The 21,768-nt window shown below is 37.2% G+C and overlaps 1 protein-coding gene and 2 long non-coding RNA genes across 4 annotated transcripts; 1 reads left to right on the forward strand and 2 right to left on the reverse strand.

Moving 5' to 3' along the window:
* Positions 1–384: 384 nt before the first annotated feature.
* On the reverse strand, positions 385–17,415 carry LOC125276477. 2 transcript variants are annotated; one of them, XR_007186677.1, is made up of 6 exons: positions 17,367–17,415; positions 15,592–15,763; positions 14,941–15,077; positions 13,526–13,723; positions 3,894–4,003; positions 385–773 (listed from the first exon to the last, which is right to left on the reverse strand). It is a non-coding gene; the product is annotated as an uncharacterized LOC125276477 (long non-coding RNA). The 2 variants fall into 2 exon arrangements; XR_007186676.1 differs by lacking the exons at positions 385–773; positions 3,894–4,003 and adding an exon at positions 4,026–5,077.
* Positions 9,164–20,571, forward strand: gpr137ba (G protein-coupled receptor 137Ba). Its single transcript, XM_048203970.1, has 7 exons — positions 9,164–10,297; positions 12,202–12,251; positions 13,513–13,735; positions 14,988–15,137; positions 15,383–15,511; positions 15,615–15,736; positions 18,953–20,571. Exons 1-7 carry the CDS (start codon positions 9,713–9,715, stop codon positions 19,056–19,058), a joined length of 1,365 nt encoding a protein of 454 aa, XP_048059927.1. The 5' UTR covers positions 9,164–9,712; the 3' UTR covers positions 19,059–20,571.
* On the reverse strand, positions 20,439–21,732 carry LOC125276478. Its single transcript, XR_007186678.1, has 3 exons — positions 21,675–21,732; positions 20,681–20,762; positions 20,439–20,572 (listed from the first exon to the last, which is right to left on the reverse strand). It is a non-coding gene; the product is annotated as an uncharacterized LOC125276478 (long non-coding RNA).
* Between the last annotated feature and the right edge of the window lie 36 nt (positions 21,733–21,768).

Here is a 21,768-nt window from a genome sequence, read left to right on the forward strand (position 1 = left end):
CATTATGCATCAAATTTCTTTACTCGTTACATCAAAAAGTAATCTGATTACGTTATGCATGTTACTTGTAACTAATTACTTTACTTATTACATCAAAAAAGTAATCTGATTACGTAATGCACATTGCTTGTAATGCGTTACTTTACTCGTTACATCAAAAAAGTAATCTGATTACGTAATGCACATTGCTTGTAATGCGTTACTTTACTCGTTACATCAAAAAAGTAATCTGATTACGTAATGCACATTGCTTGTAATGCGTTACTTTACTCGTTACATCAAAAAAGTAATCTGATTACGTAATGCACGTTACTTTACTCGTTACATTAAAAAGTAATCTGATTATATTATGCATGTTACTTGTAATGCGTTACTTTACTCGTTACATCAAAAAGTAATTTGATTACGTAATGCACATTACTTTACTCATTACATAAAAAATAATCTGATTACATTATTGTAGTAGACTTAAGTTCGTAGTGGGGGAAGGAAGAGGTCAGGGACGGCGAACAACTGCTGACTGAGTCTTTATTGAATATCAAAACGGTTCAACAGAAAGACTGTGCAACGCACAACAACGAAAATAAACAATCCACAAAGGGCTTCACTCCAGGTTCGGCATACGCTATCCACAAGGGCTTCTCTCCAAGTTTGGTTTACACCATCCACAAGGGCTTCACTCCACGAACCTCGGCTCGACTCAGTCAACGGTTCCCCTCTCTCTCACACACTCCTGCTTCTCACGGCGTCTTATCCTGTCTCCGCGCCAATCACTGGAATGATAAACAGGTGTTCGTGATTTGTATTCAACCCACTCACTTACCACGCGTCTCCCGCTATTCTCTCCGGTTGCAGACCTCGCTGAACCACGCCCCCCTCGCCACAATTATGCATGTTACTTGTAACACGTTACTTTACTCGTTACATAAAATAATCTGATTACGTTATGCATGTTACTTGTAACACGTTACTTTACTCGTTACATCAAAAAATAATCTGATTACGTAATGCATGTTACTTGTAACTCATTACTTTACTTATTACATCAAAAAAGTAATCTGATTACGTAATGCACATTGCTTGTAATGCGTTACTTTACTCGTTACATCAGAAAAGTAATCTGATTACGTAATGCATGTTACTTGTAACACATTACTTTACTCATTACATAAAAAATCTGATTACGTAATGCATGTTACTTGTAACACATTACTTTACTCATTACATTAAAAAATAATCTGATTACCTTATACATGTTACTTGTAACACGTTACTTTACTTGTTACATCAAAAATAATCTGATTACGTAATGCATGTTACTTGTAACATGTTACTTTACTCATTACATAAAATAATAATCTGATTACATAATGCATGTTACTTGTAACACGTTACTGTACTCGTTACATCAAAAATAATCTGATTATGCTATGCATGTTACTTGTAACTCGTTATTTTAGTTTTTATATCAAAAAGTAATGATTAAGTAATGCACATTACTTGTAATGGGTTACTTATTACATCAAAAAAGTAATCTGATTACGTAATGCACGTTACTTGTAACACGTTACTTTACTCGTTACATCAAAAAATAATCTGACTACATTACGCATGTTGCTTGTAATGTGTTACTTTACTCGTTACATCAAAAATAATCTGACTACATTATGCATGTTACTTGTAATGCGTTACTTTACTCGTTACATAAAAATAATCTTATTACGTAATGCATGTTACTTGTAACTCATTACTTTACTTATTACATCAAAAAAGTAATCTGATTACGTAATGCACATTGCTTGTAATGCGTTACTTTACTCGTTACATCAGAAAAGTAATCTGATTACGTAATGCATGTTACTTGTAACACATTACTTTACTCGTTACATAAAATAATCTGATTACGTAATGCATGTTACTTGTAACACATTACTTTACTCATTACATTAAAAAATAATCTGATTACCTTATACATGTTACTTGTAACACGTTACTTGTTACATCAAAAATAATCTGATTACGTAATGCATGTTACTTGTAACACGTTACTTTACTCATTACATAAAATAATAATCTGATTACATAATGCATGTTACTTGTAACACGTTACTGTACTCGTTACATCAAAAATAATCTGATTATGCTATGCATGTTACTTGTAACTCGTTATTTTAGTTTTTATATCAAAAAGTAATGATTAAGTAATGCACATTACTTGTAATGGGTTACTTATTACATCAAAAAAGTTATCTGATTACGTAATGCACGTTACTTGTAACACGTTACTTTACTCGTTACATCAAAAAATAATCTGACTACATTACGCATGTTGCTTGTAATGTGTTACTTTACTCGTTACATCAAAAATAATCTGACTACATTATGCATGTTACTTGTAATGCGTTACTTTACTCGTTACATAAAAATAATCTTATTACATTATGCATGTTACTTGTAACTTGTTATTTTACTTTTTACATAAAAAGTAATCTGATTACGTTATGCATGTTACTTGTAATGTGCTACTCCCAACACTGCTCATTTCAGATGAGATTGAAAACACCTGATTGCTAGTTTTTTCCACAGTCCGAAAACATCAATAGATCAATGTAGATTTCAGTCTGAGGTTTTCTCAGAGAGGAAAGCCACGGTATAAATGTGTCCATTTTGAACATAATCAGAATTATCAGCTAATAAGAGTAAACTGACATACTGTACTCTGGTGAATTGGATGGAGCATGAGGGTTTTCTACATAGTCTGAGTTGTGTTTCCACAGAGTTGTACCTTGAGATCTTTGATAAAACACGTAACCGCTAAAACATTTTGTCATTGATAAAACACGTTCAACTTGTATGAAGTTTTTCTCTGTCTGCTGGTCAGGTGGGAACAAACTCAATTGCGTTTGCAATAATTGAAACTGAATTGTATTTTTTGTATATATTTTAGTTTTCACATTATTTTAAATAATTTTATTAATTGGTTACACACAGTATTGTTGTGTTATTATAACTGTATTATGTTTACAGTATCTTTTCAGTTAAAACCAAGGATATTTCATATCACTATTAGTATATTAATATTATCAAGCTGATGTTATTTTGTTATTTTCATGGAGCATCCAGTCAACATAACCTAATTAATATTCATGACAATGCTTATCATTGTCTCAGCAAATCAGGTAGTTATACTTACAAACATCATGTTGCATAATAAATGTTCACTACAGAAGCAGCGGCATTAAACAAACATCAGCGCTTGATCTTTTGATGATATAATAATTGAGTACCATCCAAAAGACCATCAGAGCATGGAGCATGGCCTTGTTTTTGGCACAATCACATTCCCTTTGAAACAGCACAATAATTGGCAGTAATTTCCTGAGTTAACTGTACTGTGCACAAATGAACAGTGACACAAGAACATTCCAGATTATCGTTCACTGTCAATGATAAATATGAATGTAAACTAATTGATTTGGATGGTTACTATAGATAATTGGGGATTAGGGTTAGTATCAAACAACATGATGGTAAAACAAATAAACTAGGTGCTGTAATATTAAATAACAGCGCCATCTAATGGTCAATCATGTCTCTACAAAAATTCTGAACTGAAGTGAGAATGAATTGTAGATTCCAGTTCCATTCTGATTTTAACTGAACCTAAATTTGAATAGAACTGAATTGTAATTTTAATTTAACTTTAAACACATAATATTAATGGAATTTAGTTCAAATAAATTCATATAACCAATATGAATTACACATAAACATACTGCCATGCACACAACATTTGGGCTATTTCCATAAACATTAAACTATAATGTTCAATGTTTGAAATTCCACCTATAGACATCTGTATTTATTTTAAATATGTTTAACTATATACTTACATTTTTTAGACCATGATGAATGAACACATCATTTCCCATGATGATCTCATTGACCCCAAAGTATTTAAAGTGGAGCAAAGCAACATGAAGTTGGTTTACCAGATGGAAACCTTGAACAAAACACATGAGAATTAATCTGCTCTGGAACTTTTTAGTTGTTGTGTTGGACTAATTCAATTCCTCTGTTGTATGATTGTGTTTAACATATTTAATTCCTCTTCCTGTCATTTCATTACAATTGTGGCCAATTAAATTCAAGTTCGCACTCTTTATGGGAAGAGTTTTTAATAATATATTTTTCTTAATCCTGCTACATGAACTTTTAAGCATTACAAAGCAGCATATACGTGGCTCAAATTCAAACAATAATGCAAGAATATTTTTATTTTTTACATATCAGATATTCCACACATTATTTCTGTGATACTGACTTTTACATCAAAATCAAAGTATAGATTAAAATTATAATCTGAGACATATGAAACTTGAAAACATGCATTTTATTCCCCATTATAACCACATCACATGACCTTAATGTGATTATAACTGCACTGTTGATTGATTTGCTTGACCTCTGACATCTGGGCCAAGTTGCATGTCACTGAGCAATAATTCAAGCAATAATTCACCAATACAGTCCCAAGTCGAGGTGCAGACACAGAGAAGGTTCTCACGGCTTCAGGAGGCTTGCGGTGAAACCAGAGGTTAGTCCATTCAGTGACAGATGATTAAAAGTTACAAACCCTTTAGACCACAGATGTAATCAGGCTGTACTGAGGCTACAGTAAGACTGGATTGGGTTACACAAGCATACAAGAATATTAATTCACTTACTCACTTGAGTAATCGCATGATGAAAGGAGTAGAAAACATTATTAAATCCATGACAGAAAACTCAAAAGATCGTAAGGAGTAAACATAAACACAACCAATTTTAACATAGATGATACCGGATAAAAGGAATTAGGGAAACACAGGGCTCATACATGAGGAGCATAATCAATGTCAAACGCAACAGGTGTGGGAACTAATTAATAACCAGGGAAACTAGGGAACACAGACAGGGAAACCAAAACACCATGATAACAAAACAGAACAAAACAGAACATACATGTTACAATATAATTAATACTAAAATAACACTGCACTTATTCAGCACATGCTCAGTGAAGTTCTCTCTCTCTCTGGCCAAAAAAAAAAAAGATAATTTCACTTTCAATTTTCAACACCAAAAAATATGGTATAAAATGTATATTCTGTATGCTAATTATTGTTTTGTTGCTGATTGACAGCTAACAAAAATGACAGATTCTTACACTGTCACTGACAGCTACATTTATGCACTTGGTAAATGCTTTTATCCAAAGCGACTCAATATTCATAATTTAAAATGCCAGCTACTGTACTAGATTTCATCTTGCATGTAAGGTAAGGCCATCTGTATGAATGCACTGATATACTGAATATTATATAGACTCTTCTATATTTTAATAAAAAAAAGGGGGATTTATACTAATTCCAATAATTATGATTTTGTATAAATGAGAACCCAGTGTTTTGGTAGTTTTTATGTTACACAGATCCTGGGTCAGACGTAACAACCCAGTGTTTTGGAAGTTTTGTGTTACCCAGATCCTGGGTCAGACGTAAAAACCCAGAGTTTGGGTAGTTTTCGTGTTACCCAGATCCTGGATCAGATGTAACAACCCAGTGTTTTGGTAGTTTTGTCTTACCCAGATCCTGGGTCAGACGTAAAAACCCAGAGTTTGGGTAGTTTACGTGTTACCCAGATCCTGGATCAGATGTAACAACCCGGTATTTGGATAGTTTTCGTGTTACCCAGATCCTGGGTCAGACGTAACAACCCGGTGTTTGGGTCGTTTTCGTGTTACCCAGATCCTGGGTCAGATGTAACAACCCGGTGTTTGGGTAGTTTTTGTGTTACCCAGCTCCCGGGTCAGACGTAACAACCCAGTGTTTGGGAAGTTTTTGTGTTATCCAGATCCTGGGTCAGATGTAACAACCCAGTGTTTTGGTAGTTTTCGTGTTACCCAGCTCCCGGGTCAGACGTAACAACCCAGTGTTTGGGAAGTTTTTGTATTACCCAGATCCTGGGTCAGATGTAACAACCCAGTGTTTTGGTAGTTTTCGTGTTACCCAGCTCCCGGGTCAGACGTAACAACCCAGTGTTTGGGTAGTTTTTGTGTTACCCAGATCCTAGGTCAGATGTAACAACCCAGTGTTTTGGTAGTTTTCGTGTTACCCAGCTCCCGGGTCAGACGTAACAACCCAGTGTTTGGGAAGTTTTTGTATTACCCAGATCCTGGGTCAGATGTAACAACCCAGTGTTTTGGTAGTTTTCGTGTTACCCAGCTCCCGGGTCAGACGTAACAACCCAGTGTTTGGGAAGTTTTTGTATTACCCAGATCCTAGGTCAGATGTAACAACCCAGTGTTTTGGTAGTTTTCGTGTTACCCAGCTCCCGGGTCAGACGTAACAACCCAGTCAACCCAGTGATTGGGTAGTTTTTGTGTTACCCAGATCCCGGGTCAGACGTAACAAGTTTTGTGTTACCCAGATCCTGGGTCAGACGTAACAACCCAGTGATTGGGTAGTTTTTGTGTTACCCAGATCCCGGGTCAGACGTAACAAGTTTTGTTTTACCCAAATCCTGGGTCAGACATAACAACCCAGTGTTTGGGTAGTTTTTGTGTTACCCAGATCCCGGGTCAGACGTAACAACCCAGTGTTTGGGAAGTTTTTGTGTTACCCAGATCCTGGGTCAGACATAACAACCCAGTGATTGGGTAGTTTTTGTGTTACCCAGATCCCGGGTCAGATGTAACAACCCAGTGTTTGGTAAGTTTTTGTGTTACCCAGATCCTGGGTCAGATGTAACAACCCAGTGTTTTGGTAGTTTTCGTGTTACCCAGATCCTGGGTCAGATGTAACAACCCAGTGTTTTGGTAGTTTTCGTGTTACCCAGCTCCCGGGCCAGACGTAACAACCCAGTCAACCCAGTGATTGGGTAGTTTTTGTGTTACCCAGATCCCGGGTCAGACGTAACAACCCAGTGTTTGGGAAGTTTTTGTGTTACCCAGATCCTGGGTCAGACGTAACAACCCAGTGATTGGGTAGTTTTTGTGTTACACAGATCCTGGGTCAGACGTAACAACCCGGTGTTTGGATAGTTTTCGTGTTACCCAGATCCTGGGTCAGACGTAACAACCCGGTGTTTGGGTCGTTTTCGTGTTACCCAGATCCTGGGTCAGACGTAACAACCCGGTGTTTGGATAGTTTTCGTGTTACCCAGATCCTGGATCAGACGTAACAACCCGGTGTTTGGGTCGTTTTCGTGTTACCCAGATCCTGGATCAGACGTAACAACCCGGTGTTTGGGTCGTTTTCGTGTTACCCAGATCCTGGGTCAGACGTAACAACCCGGTGTTTGGATAGTTTTCGTGTTACCCAGATCCTGGGTCAGACGTAACAACCCGGTGTTTGGGTCGTTTCCGTGTTACCCAGATCCTGGGTCAGACGTAACAACCCGGTGTTTGGGTAGTTTTTGTGTTACCCAGATCCTGGGTCAGATGTAACAACCCAGTGTTTTGGTAGTTTTCGTGTTACCCAGCTCCCGGGTCAGATGTAACAACCCAGTCAACCCAGTGATTGGGTAGTTTTTGTGTTACCCAGATCCCGGGTCAGACGTAACAACCCAGTGTTTGGGAAGTTTTTGTGTTACCCAGATCCTGGGTCAGATGTAACAACCCAGTGATTGGGTAGTTTTTGTGTTACCCGGATCCTGGGTCAGACGTAACAACCCAGTGTTTTGGTAGTTTTTGTGTTACCCAGATCCTGGGTCAGACGCAACAACCCGGTGTTTGGATAGTTTTCGTGTTACCCAGAACCTGGATCAGACGTAACAACACGGTGTTTGGGTAGTTTTCGTGTTACCCAGATCCTGGGTCAGACGTAACAACCCGGTGTTTGGGTCGTTTTCGTGTTACCCAGATCCTGGGTCAGACGTAACAACCCGGTGTTTGGGTCGTTTTCGTGTTACCCAGATCCTGGGTCAGACGTAACAACCCGGTGTTTGGGTCGTTTTCGTGTTACCCGGATCCTGGGTCAGACGTAACAACCCGGTGTTTGGGTCGTTTTCGTGTTACCCGGATCCTGGATCAGACGTAACAACCCGGTGTTTGGGTCGTTTTCGTGTTACCCGGATCCTGGGTCAGACGTAACAACCCGGTGTTTGGGTCGTTTTCGTGTTACCCGGATCCTGGGTCAGACGTAACAACCCGGTGTTTGGGTCGTTTTCGTGTTACCCAGATCCTGGGTCAGACGTAACAACCCGGTGTTTGGGTCGTTTTCGTGTTACCCAGATCCTGGGTCAGACGTAACAACCCGGTGTTTGGGTCGTTTTCGTGTTACCCAGATCCTGGGTCAGACGTAACAACCCGGTGTTTGGGTCGTTTTCGTGTTACCCAGATCCTGGGTCAGACGTAACAACCCGGTGTTTGGGTCGTTTTCGTGTTACCCAGATCCTGGGTCAGACGTAACAACCCGGTGTTTGGGTCGTTTTCGTGTTACCCAGATCCTGGGTCAGACGTAACAACCCGGTGTTTGGGTCGTTTTCGTGTTACCCAGATCCTGGGTCAGACGTAACAACCCGGTGTTTGGGTCGTTTTCGTGTTACCCAGATCTTGGGTCAGACGTAACAACCCGGTGTTTGGGTCGTTTTCGTGTTACCCAGATCCTGGGTCAGACGTAACAACCCGGTGTTTGGGTCGTTTTCGTGTTACCCAGATCCTGGATCAGACGTAACAACCCGGTGTTTGGATAGTTTTCGTGTTACCCAGATCCCTATTCAGGGCGCAAAAGAGAGTAGTGCAGCTCCGTCAAATTGTTGCATGTCTTCAGTAAAATAGAGGTTTATGTACGTTTTATTTTCTCTAAAAATTTGTTATTGTTCTGTATATTGTTTAATTTTATGCAAAGCAGCATACAGTGGCACGATGTAAGTCACCTAAACGAGTGTCACATCAGTCTTTTCATGTGATTGAAACATCTTATACCTTGCATAAAATTTTATGATTAATTTATTCAAAAAGATACAGAATATAAATACTCAGGATGTTAAAATATGTTCTCAGAATTGTACACTGATTATTTATGGACAGGTTATGGAGTCAGTCACAGACTTTTTCGGCTACGAGTGAAACGCAGACTGTGGTCTGAAGTTAGCAGTTTCCTCGCCAAAGGCGAGCCATCTCCGGCAAGAGATCCAGCGCTGTTACAGTGGAAACAGGACAACAGAGACTGGTCGATTACACTTGAATTACTTCTAAATGTTTAATTTTTACTTCTAATATTCGTTAAACAAGCTTAAATGTAAGCAGTGTTTTTTAAAGTGTTTTCATAATTTCTTTGTATGACAGCCTGGCCAAAAATTATGTCGCACAATTTGGAATGTTTCATTGCGTCATTATTGCAATTAATACAATTGACTCCAAGCACAACGCAATATGATTACAAAACCTTTAACACATTTTTAATCATATTTGAATAAAGGGTAAAGATTAAATTTTCATAATCCAGACATCACTTTTGACCACCACTGTATGTGCAAACCTGTAAACAGTCAAATTTGGGAAGAGAAAGAACCATGAGCATCCCGTGGGAGTTTGTCAGAGCTGGGAAGCTTGAATGCAGGGTTAAAGGTACATTACAGCACGTCAACACAGCGTCAGAGGGGCCGTCCTCCCTCCCTCCCTCCTGCTTTCACTGCCCGCTGCACAATGAGCCTTCCTGCCAGCTGAATGCGGTTCATGCACTCCAGCGCCACGAGAGGAAGTGCTGCATGCTTTCTTTTCCTCTTTCTTTCTCATTTCCTTCCCCTAAATCCCAGTCCTTCTCAGTCACTCTCGCAAGCTGGTTTGCAGCAGACCGCTGGCTGTAGTGATTTAACAAGAGAAGGAGGAGCTGCAGAAGCCGGCAGACGAGGAAAAGCCCCTTCTAGACTTCCTTCTCCAGGGCAGGAGGAAAAGAGACCCATGGAGAACGAGTCCCTCCCTCCTCTGCCAACATTCAGCCCGGCCGTACCGCCGTACGTGAAGCTGGGTCTGACGGTGGCGTACACCGTCTTCTACTCGCTGCTCTTTGCGTTCGTGTACGCGCAGCTGTGGCTGGTGCTGCGATACCGACACAAGCGCTTCAGCTACCAGACTGTGTTTCTGTTCTTGTGTCTGCTGTGGGCGGCTCTGCGTGCACTGCTCTTCTCATTTTATTTCAGAAACTGCGTGACAGCCAACACACTGGGACCCTTCTCTTTCTGGCTGCTCTACTGTTTTCCCGTCTGCCTGCAGTTCTTCACGCTCAGCCTCATGAATCTTTATTTCGCACAGGTGAGTTAGACACAAGTGTCCTTTGAACCTTGCTATTGTGGTGATGGTAAAATCTGGTTTTAAGACTGCAGGTCACATGTAAGTTTATGAGAGCGGATTACACTAACAGTAAAATATATTGGACATACTGCTCCTGCTCTTATTATGCATTATTCATTCTAAGAAGAAATTATCTGTTTTTTTATCTTTCACTAAAATGTATTAACACTGAAACGACTTTCCTTTTCACTTGACATCAATCACTCTTTTATTTATCCAACCACCTCCAGTGTTATTTTGGTATCAATTACATTTAAACTGGTTTGATGTTTGCCAATGTGCCTTTGCAACCCTGTATGTAATGCATTTGTCTGTTTTAATTTTATTCATCACATCAAAAAGTGTGGGTTAATAACTAAAGGTTAAAAACTGGCCAACTGTCCAATGCGGCCTCTATTTTATATATATATATATATATATATATATATATATATATATAATTTTTTTTTTAATTATATATAATTATATAAAATATATTTAATATATTTCATTTTTTTTCCTCTCAATAATTTGAATTACATATTTTACATTTTAGTTAAAGTTATAATAATGTTGTTGTTTGTTTATATATATATATATATAGGCTATATATTATTATTATTATTATTATATTACATGTTTCAATATTTTGAATGATATATTATTTTACATTTTAGTTAAAGACTAAGACAACAAAAAACTAAAATGTAAAATAATATATTCAAAATATTGAAATACATATTTATTATATGTATATTATTATTATTATTATATTACATATATTTCAATTTCATTGAGATATTTTACATTTTAGATAAAAAGACAAAGACAACAAAAAAACTAAAATTTAATATCTAATTGAAAATATTGAAATATATACATATATATTATATATTATTATATTACATATAATTCAATCTTTTGAAATAGAGATATTATTTTAAATTTTAGTTTGTTTTAATAATTGTGTTGTTTGTTTTTATATATATATATATATATATATATATATATTAAGATTTATCTCAGGAGTAAAACCTGTCATTTTTCATGTCTGTCTTCTTAATCAGCTTGACTTATAACAGCATCTTAATCTCTCTCAGTGTGGATTATGTATTCATACTGTACATTATAGAAAAAAAAAATCTCCATCCATGATATTTGCTGCATATATCATATATCTAAATTATAGAGAGCTGTTATTATTGATTCACTCCTACACTAGTGCTTATGTCAATTCATGTATTGTACGTTCTCACAATTCACACTGTTCAAAAGCAGCTAGAGATGTTGCAGTACAGAAATATTCTTCCTGTTTTATTGTGATTAAAGCTGCCTATGCAAATGAATCATATATGTGGGAGTACAGCATGAGTAAAAAAAGAGAAGTGAAATCATTCACTGCGGTCTGATGCATTTACACTCACTGTAAAAAACACTACAGTAAAAAACCTGTGAATTATTTACAGCGAGTCACCAACTGATTTAAATTTAACAATACATAGGCCTATTTTAAATGTTCAACAAACAGTTAAGAAAAATACTATCCTGTTGTCACTGTTTTTTACAGTGCATTTTTTGGAATAAAAGAGCTTTTACTGTAGAATGAACTGGATAATAAGTGTCAGATCAGGTTGAAATAGATTATTAAGTTAACAATTGCACATTTTCACTCTTTACAGTATATAATAACACACTTTAGTCCCTCACACTGCCTGAATCAGATCTTATGTAATACTGAGAAACGCTTGCTTAACAATCTTGCATTAACAATGTTATGATGAAAGTGTGTGGTGACCTGAATGTTATGATCCTGAATGTGTCATTCTTGGCTTAAAAATGCTTTTTGCATGTGATATTTACACTAACATGCTTGTTTTCTGGGACAGGTCATTTTCAAGGCCAAGTATAAATATTCACCAGAACTTCAGAAGTACAGGTGAATATGGATCCATAAAATGTATATATTATATATATATATATATATATATATATATATACACACACACACACACACCGATCAGGCATAACATTATGAGCACTGACAGGTGAAGTGAATAACACTGATTATCTCTTCATCACGGCACCTGTTAGTGGGTGGGATATATTAGGCAGCAAGTGAACATTTAGTCGATGTGTTAGAAGCAGGAAAAATGGTCAAGCGTAAGGATTTGAGCGAGTTTGACAAGAGCCAAATTGTGATGGCTAGACGACTGGGTCAGAGCATCTCCAAAACTGCAGCTCTTGTGGGTGTTCCCGGTCTGCAGTGGTCAGTATCTATCAAAAGTGCTCCAAGGAAGGAACAGTGGTGAACCGGCGACAGGGTCATGGGCGGCCGAGGCTCATTGATGCACGTGGGGAGCAAAGGCTGGTCCGTGTGGTCCGATCCAACAGACGAGCTGCTGTAGCTCAAACTGCTCAAGAAGTTAATGCTGTTTCTGATAGAAAGGTGTCAGAATACACAGTGCATCAGTTTGTTGCGTATGGAGCTGCATAGCTGCAGACCAGTCAGGGTGCCCATGCTGACCCCTGTCCACCGCCGAAAGAGCCAACAGTGGACACGTGAGCATCAGAACTGGACCACAGAGCAATGGGAGAAGGTGGCCTGGTCTGATGAATCATGTTTTCTTTTACATCACGTGGATGGCCGGGTGCGTGTGTGTCGCTTACTTTGCATGTGGATGTTACTTTGACAAGTACCACCTACCTAAGCATTGTTGCAGACCATGTACACCCTTTCATGGAAACGGTATTCCCTGGTGTCTGTGGCCTCTTTCAGCAGGATAATGCTCCTGACACAAAGCAAAAATGGTTCAGGAATGGTTTGAGGAGCACAACAATGAGTTTGAGGTGTTGACTTGGCCTCCAAATTCCCCAGATCTCAATCCAATCTGGGGAATCTGTGGGATGTGCTGAACAAACAAGTCCGATCCATGGAGGCTCCACCTCACAACTTACAGGACTTAAGGTCCAAAAGGGTGACCAACAAAATATTAGGAAGGTGGTCGTAATGTTATCCCTGATCGGTGTGTGTATATATATATATATATATATATATATACACACACACACATACACACACACACATACATTATATATATATATATCTACTGTAATGCACTAGCAGCATGTTACACAGTATTTAACTGAACTCTGTATTGAGAGCTGCACTCGTAATAAACGCTGTCATGTGTCGTCAGGCTGCCGCTGTACCTGCTGTTCCTGTGCATCAGCATCATCTTCCTGCTGGTGAACCTGACCTGTGCGCTGCTGGTGAAGATGACAAAGGCCGACACAGAGACTGTAGTGCTGGTGCGTGTGGCCATCAACGACACTCTGTTTGTCCTCTGTGCCGTCTCACTCTCACTGTGTCTCTACAAGATCGCCAAGATGTCTTTGGCCAACATCTACCTGGAGTCCAAGGTAACGAGACACAAATACGACAAATTAAAATAGATGAAAGCTGTGATATGTTACACAGAAAGATTAAAGTCAACATGAATATACTATAATACAGAAGAAGACGGGTGTGTTTTTTGTCTTTTACTTTAAAAAGCGAGCTAACAATATATTTTTCCATCAAGTTAAAATTTTTTATTTCTGAATGTTCAAAAAGTGTCATATGTTTTAAAAATGTTTTTTTCTTAGTTATTCAAGCATTAAAGGAACATTCCATTTTGCAAACATTATGAGAATGTTACTTTTGAATGTTCTCTGAACATTCTGAAACAAGTAGTAACGTTTAAAAAATGTTAGATGAACATCCAACTAAAACATTTCAAGAAAAAGTACTCTATTAAGGACATTTGGAGAACATTATTAAAGACCAGATAACTCTAAACAAATATTCTATTAATGTTACTAGAGGAACGTTTGTTCATAACTTTCACAGTAAAATCCCCAGAGTTAAATCAATTCTGCTCAGAGTACATATGGTCTCTCTCTAAATAGTGTTAAAGTAACACTGAAGCAGAGTTAAAGTTAATGAGATAATTAAGCAATTAATAAGGCTGTGACTGAAGTCAATTGTAGTTCTTGTGTTTCTCTTTTCTTCAGTGATTCTGCTTGTTAACAGCAGGTGTTCATCACTAATGTACAATCATCACTTAATTAATTGCTTAATTATTTCATTAACTTTAACTCTGCTTTATTGTTATTTTAACACTATTTAGAGAGGGACCATGCGTACTCTGAGTAGAGTTAATTTAACTCTGGGGATTTTGCTGTGTTGCCAGAAAGTTTGTTAAAGGTCTGAGATCATTCCCTGTTAGTTGGCTTGCAAGTTTTTGAACATCTGAACAAATGAATTATCCATTTCAAAAGGCAAAGCATTTTAATGGGCTAACCAGAAGGAAATGGTCTCTTTAAAAAAGATAGTATGGAAAAGTATTTACTATGCATTCCCCTGGTGTCAGTCTTAGAAAGTTTGTTGTCTTTTGACAATGCACCAGTCTTCCCAAGTCCACTTGTGTATGTAAATCAAGATTATTTAACATTTTAAATTGATTTTAGTTGTTCTTGTTATTGTTTTTCAATTTAAACCTCCACAGAGTGGAATAGATCATAAAGTCAATGTAAATCTCTGTATATTTTATCCATTGTAAAATTAATCGGATGGTGTTTCGTACCAGAATTGAGTCAGATCTGAATGTCACGTCTCATCTCGTCTGTCTAGGGAACATCTGTGTGTCAGGTGACTGTAATCGGAGTGACAGTGATCCTGCTGTACTCGTCCCGTGCGTGCTACAACTTAGTGGTGCTGGCACTGACAAAAATCAAGAGCATCAACTCATTCAACTACGACTGGTACAACGTATCAGACCAAGTACGTGCCAAATGCCCATAACAGAAAGGGAACAAATGTTCCAGGTTCAATGCAAATTAAACTCTAGTGACATTTTTTAACAATTGCATCAAATGCCAATTACCACAGAATAAAATTGTGGTTAAAGTAATGCATTTAAAATGCAAGTAAATTGAGCTAGCGTCTTTAGTATTTTTGTTTTCGTTTTGATGAATTAATGTGTCTTGATGAATTTGGCAATATTGCTGATTAACTTTATTCTACAGGCAGATCTGAAGTCGACATTAGGTGACGCTGGTTACGTGGTTTTTGGAGTGATTCTGTTTGTTTGGGAGCTGCTGCCCACTTCCCTGGTGGTCTTCTTTTTCAGAGTTCGTAAGCCGGCTCAGGATCGGGTACGAGATTTATGATGTGACACTGAAGACTATACATCATAGAAATAAATGACATTTTCAATAGCATGCTGAAAACTGACCCTCTCATCTCTCTGGTTTTCAGAGTGCAGCAGTGATCCCCGGGCACATGTTCTCATCTAGAGCTTATTTCTTTGACAACCCCCGGCGTTATGACAGCGATGATGACCTCGCATGGAGTATCATCCCACAAAACATTCAAGCCAGGTATGTCAGTCAAGTTTGATGCTCAGTCTAAAATGCAAATGCAAAACCAAACAAAAGTAAGTAATTATGTCTGAAAACACTGTTCTCAGCAACTATGGAATACACAACCCTGTATATATATATTTATATAGGGCTTTATAGTGGTTACGTCATGGCATTACAGATGATTTTCTTTATTTCTTTCCACCAGATGACACCAATTCAGTGGATTTTAAAGGATTAGAATTACAATTTGAATGTTTATGTCTTTCTTTCTTCAGTCAAAAAGAAATGGTTTTTGAGGAAAACATTCCAGGATTTTTCTCCATATAGTGGACTTCACTGGTGTTCAACGGGTTGAAGGTCCAAATGTCAGTTTCAGTGCAGCTTCAAAGAGCTCTACATGATCCCAGACGAGGAATAAGAGTCTTATCTAGCAAAACAATCGGTCATTTTCAAAAAAAAAAAAAAACCCACATATATATATTTTTTAACCACAAATGCTCGTCTTGCACGCATTACGTAATCACGTTGGAAAGGTCACGCATGAAGTAGGCGGAAGCACCGATCAAGTGTCTACAAAGCGAACATGCAAAGACTAAGGGCCTGTTTACACCTGGTCACTTCATGCGTTTTCTCTGATTGGATAGCTATCTGATTTATAAAAACGATTGCATTTACACTTGGCCACATATGGTCTTCGCAAAACAGATATAAATCCAATCTTCAATTCCCGCGCTATATGCAGATTTCATGGAGTTCACATCACTGAAAGCAACAAATATGAGGTGCATTTTATTGATCAGCTAATTACAAAATCAAAGACTGCAGAGCGAGCGCACTTGGGTAAAGTTGGTTTTATATTCGCACTTTCGGACATCCGTATTCAATAGCCTTGTTAATCACACTACATTGGACATTCAGTGGACATTCACAAGTAAATATGCCATTAAAACAATACTTGCCTATTTTGATCGACTGTGAAAAATGTTGTAAGTTGACAGTCGTTGGTTGTCAATATCATGTCGCTGCTTAAAATTCGCAAACATTAATTTATTGCACATTTATTGGAAAGTCTGAATTTATCAGAAGTCCGAATGTGCAAATATAAAACCAACTTTACCCAAGTAGAGAGCGCGGCAGCAAGATCATTTAGTCTCATTACTTTTAATGAAGACGATTGTATTTTGAGCGCCTGCGACTTTCTCTCAGTTTGATTTGTGGCAGTTTGCGCGTTGTCTTGCTGAAGAGATTCTCCTCTGTGGCGATGCGTGATGCAGTAGCGCTGTCATATCTGTCTATAACATGTTATTTAGCATATAACACACTCTCATGCGTTTATTTTTAGTATTTTTGGGAGGAGTTCAATTTAAATATGTGGTTTCAGCAACCAGATGCATTTAGACCTGTTCAGTTTTGACTGAAATGAATCCCAGACCACCTCCTGAAGTGGTTTGAGCGATCGGATTTATATCCGTCTCGAATGCATTTCGGAAGGCATTTAGACCCGGTCTTTTCACGATTGGATAGCTATCCGTTCAGAGAAAATGCATGAAGTGACCAGTAAACAGGCCCTAAGTCAAACGCCCTTTACAAAAAAGGTAAAACAACGATGTTGGAGGACTAAATTAGATGGAGTTGTTTGCCTTACCGTGGTACTTCCGCCTACATCACGTGTGACCTTTCCAACATGATTAAAGGTGCCGTAGAATGGAAAATTGAATTTACCTCGGCATAGTTGAATAACAAGAGTTCAGTACATGGAAATGACATACAGTGAGTCTCAAACTCCATTGTTTCCTCCTTCTTATATAAATCTCATTTGTTTAAAAGACCTCCGAAGAACAGGCGAATCTCAACATAACACTGACTGTTACGTAACAGTCGGGATCATTAATATGTACGCCCCCAATATTTGCATATGCCAGCTCATGTTCAAGGCATTACACAAGGGCAGCCAGTATTAACCTCTGGATCTGTGCACAGCTGAATCATCAGACTAGGTAAGCAAGCAAGAACAATAGTGAAAAATGGCAGATGGAGCAATAATAACTGACATGATCCATGATAACATGATATTTTTAGTGATATTTTTAAATTGTCTTTCTAAATGTTTCGTTAGCATGTTGCTAATGTACTGTTAAATGTGGTTAAAGTTACCATCGTTTATTACTGTATTCACGGAGACAAGAGAGTTGTCGTTATTTTCATTATTAAACACTTGCAGTCTGTATAATTCATAAACACAACTTCATTCTTTATAAATCTCTCCAACAGTGTGTAATGTTAGCTTTAGCCTGTTAGCCACAGAACATAGCCTCAAACTCATTCAGAATCAAATGTAAACATCCAAATAAATACTGTATTTATGCGATTAGACATGCTGCATGGCTAACACTTTGTAAAGATCAATTTTGAGGGTTATATTAGCTGTGCGAACTTTGTTTATGCTGTTTAAGGCAAGCGTGAGCTCCGGGGGCGGGGAGCGCGAGAATTTAAAGGGGCCGCAGCCTGAATTGGCGCATATTTAATGATGCCCCAAAATAGGCAGTTAAAAAAATGAATAAAAAAAAAATCTATGGGGGATTTTGAGCTGAAACTTCACAGACACATTCAGGGGACACCTTAGACTTATATTACATCTTGTGAAAAGGGGTTCTAGGGCACCTTTAAGTAATGCGTGGCGCATCACTGAGCAGAGCAAGACGAGCATTTGTGGTTAAAAAGTATATAATTTTTATTTTTTTTAGAAAATGAGCAATGGTTTCTCTAGATAAGACTCTTATTCCTTGTCTGGGATCATGTAGAGCTCTTTGAAGCTGCACTGAAACTGACATTTGGACCTTCAACCCGTTGAACCCCAGTGAAGTCCACTATATGGAGAAAAATCCTGGAATGTTTTCCTCAAAAACCTTCATTTCTTTTCGACTGAAGAAAAAAAGACAATTTAATTCTGAAGTGAACTTTAAATACTTTTGCTCTATTTTTGACTCACTGCATAAATTGTGATATTTTATATAAAAATAAAATGGTGCATAATTTAAAGGTGAATATTATTTAGTACCCTAAAATCTCCTCAAAATGCAAAATATTAAAGAAAAATATTATTGTATATTATAATATAGCACATTTATTTCATTGAGGTTCATCAAGGTATGAGTGTGACCCCTAAATGAGGAGCACCAGAGGATTCATTTGACCACAACAGTTTAATGCATCATTGCTTTTCATTCACAGTCTTACGCCGGACAGCTATGACTGGAGCTCTCAGAACAACAGTTTCACCGCCTACGTCGAAAGTGAAGACTCTCGTCTAGTGCCAGAGGAGTTAAATCCCTACTAGAACTTTCCCATTGAGGAGTCTGATTATTTTGCACATTCCCCATCACTGTGGAGTCAGTCATGGGTAATAATACATTTCCACAGATATTTATTAAGGTATCTCAATATAATACCACAGTTGGAAGCAAAACTACCAATCATTTTCTCTATAAAGAATTAAAATCTTACCAATGATGTGCAGAGTTGCCGAGTGAAGTGCTGCGTTATGTTTCCGTAGAATTAAATGTGATTTCAAAAACACTACCCATAATCCTGGGGAGAGATCAATCAGAGAAGTCCCATGATGCACTGCAAATTAATTAATCAAGTCTCCCTACTTTCCACATACTAATACTTGTACATTTAAATACTTGTATTTGTATTAAACATTAGTTTTTAAATATCATAAATATATTTATTTACATATAAACCTAAAATATATTTTATAATCAGTGACTTTAAGTCAATAGTTTTATATTGTACAGTTGTTTTTGCTTCAATTATTTGCAATGCCTTAAGTAGTTCATTGCCTCATTAAAGAAATTAAATACAATTTCTTCATCTTTTCATCCTATAGAGAAAATGAATGGGAAAATTCTTTTATAATCAATGCTGCCAAAAAAGCATGCGTTCATCATTGCGTTATATTCTTTAAACTTTTAGGCCAGTAGTATTCGCCTCAGATTCTACTCTGAATCAAGCTATTTTTCTGAGTTTACACTGTCAATTATATACATAAGCATATATGAATTAATATATTATGTATACTAGATAAGTATACTAACATTCTGAAACCTTTTGTTGCTCTTTTCATGTTGCTGCTCTATAAACAAAATCAGCTTCTTCATTTCAGTTCTATTCAGATTTAGGACACAAACCTGTTTAACAAAACTTGGCCTGAGCTGTGAAACATCACATGGAAAATTTATATTTTTGGAGATACACATTTTTCTATCGACAACTGCATTAACAGAATGATAATTTTATGAAGAATAAAATAAAAGTATTTATTTTGAAATTGTCAGAATTAGGAGTTGGATTGTTGTCCATTGTTTTTATAAATACATTTTTAGTGTTTGATTGTACAGTTTGTATCTTTGTTGGCTTTTGCACTCATGTGTCACTTTGTAAGACTTTTTGTTTTCTACATTAATAAAAGAGAAATGATCAAACCCTAAGGCTGTTTTAACCACTGGATTAGATTACCTGCATTATTTCAGCATAAATAAACTAATAATGACTGATTTTATAGGTTATAACATAAACCCTTAAAATACATTATCAAGTGAACAAATATGATGCTGAGTAAACTTCTGACAGTAAGAGGCAGGATGTGCTTTCTACTACGGTAAACAATGAAAGTAATGTTGTTCTTGCCAATAATATACTCATTCATATCTTTTTTTAGATGCACACTGTAGCTGCTCGTCCATTATAAAAGAGTGTTGTTTTGTCTGAAGCCTCCATTCAGTCAGACGTACAACAGAGCGCTTGGGCTCACAGTGACGTGTACTGTAAGAGCTGGCATGTGTCTCTCTGGGAAGAAGAAAGCTTCATATATAATCTGTGATGTCAATATTATACAATCCAGTCTAGTAAATTGAATACGTGGACAAATTATGCTGTAAGTGATCACTTACTCACCTTCATGTTGTTCCTAATCCATATGACTTTCTTTCTTCGGTGGAGCATAAATGGACAAATTCTGCAGAATGTTCATGCTGCTCTTTTCCATGAAATCAAAGGACAAATAAGCACCGTAAATGTTCAGTTTGTCTAAGTATTCAATTTTTTTTTTATTTATCCATGCATTTCAACATTCGTGCTTGAAGTATAGTGTAATTTTTATGTTATAAAATGGCTTGATTATGATTGGTTGAGCTGTGTTTGTTCGAAGCTGTTGTAAATGCTTTTGTGCTCTCAGAATCATCGTAAATACTAGTTTCCTAGGTAAAAACTGCACATGTAACGTTACGCCCACCAATTCACAAATCACGACTTAAGAAGTGGGAATTTATCACATTTCTGACAGCTCGTGAAGGCAGCATTCGTCTGTGACCGCATTACATCAGTATTACTGCGCCACAGAGTCATTCCGCTTCCGAAGAACTACATTGTTTGGCGGAAGAATAATATTTTTTTATTTAATATTATTTAACTTTTTGTGTCTGTGTTTATTTTATGAAAATTTGCCATAAAATCTTTATAAAAGCAATAAGACCACTTAAGCCGTGATTTACAGTTAATTTAGAACATCTTAAGGGAGTTTTAGGCACTTTCCCGCGCGTCGTGCATAACAACGCACTTTAGCCGTTGTAAATTAACTGTAAACCAGGGGCTTATTGCTTTATTACAAAACATGAATTTCCCTTCGATGTTAAAAACAAAACCTATTTCTTCACAAAAATCCAAAACAGCTATTCTAAAAACACATGAATAACCTACAGTCAAAATATTTTTTTTTGGTATTAATAATTTCTTGACCGTATATGACGGTTAAATTTTGACCTTAAAGTCAACACAAACAGCGAAGTCGACATGAATTCATATGGGCCGTTTGATAGTTGCTATTGAAACCTCCAAGACATGAATGACAACATTAATCTCGTGTATATTTATCGAAAAATAACAAACTTACAGACTTTCTGACTGTAGTGTAGAACAGAAACGCACGTGTGGACAGTCAGTGCAGTAACAGCGACAGCTAGTGGAAATAGACGAGCACTGCATCA

This window comes from Megalobrama amblycephala, linkage group LG10 (assembly GCF_018812025.1).
Source record: "Megalobrama amblycephala isolate DHTTF-2021 linkage group LG10, ASM1881202v1, whole genome shotgun sequence".
Classification (NCBI taxonomy): domain Eukaryota; kingdom Metazoa; phylum Chordata; class Actinopteri; order Cypriniformes; family Xenocyprididae; genus Megalobrama; species Megalobrama amblycephala.

Coding starts and splice junctions, on each gene's coding strand:
- gpr137ba (XM_048203970.1), top strand. CDS start 9,713: ATGCGGTTCATGCACTCCAGCGCCACGAGAGGAAGTGCTGCATGCTTT. Junction 10,298..12,201: donor TGAATCTTTATTTCGCACAG/GTGAGTTAGACA, acceptor TTTCTGGGACAG/GTCATTTTCAAGGCCAAGTA. Junction 15,512..15,614: donor GTAAGCCGGCTCAGGATCGG/GTACGAGATTTA, acceptor TCTGGTTTTCAG/AGTGCAGCAGTGATCCCCGG.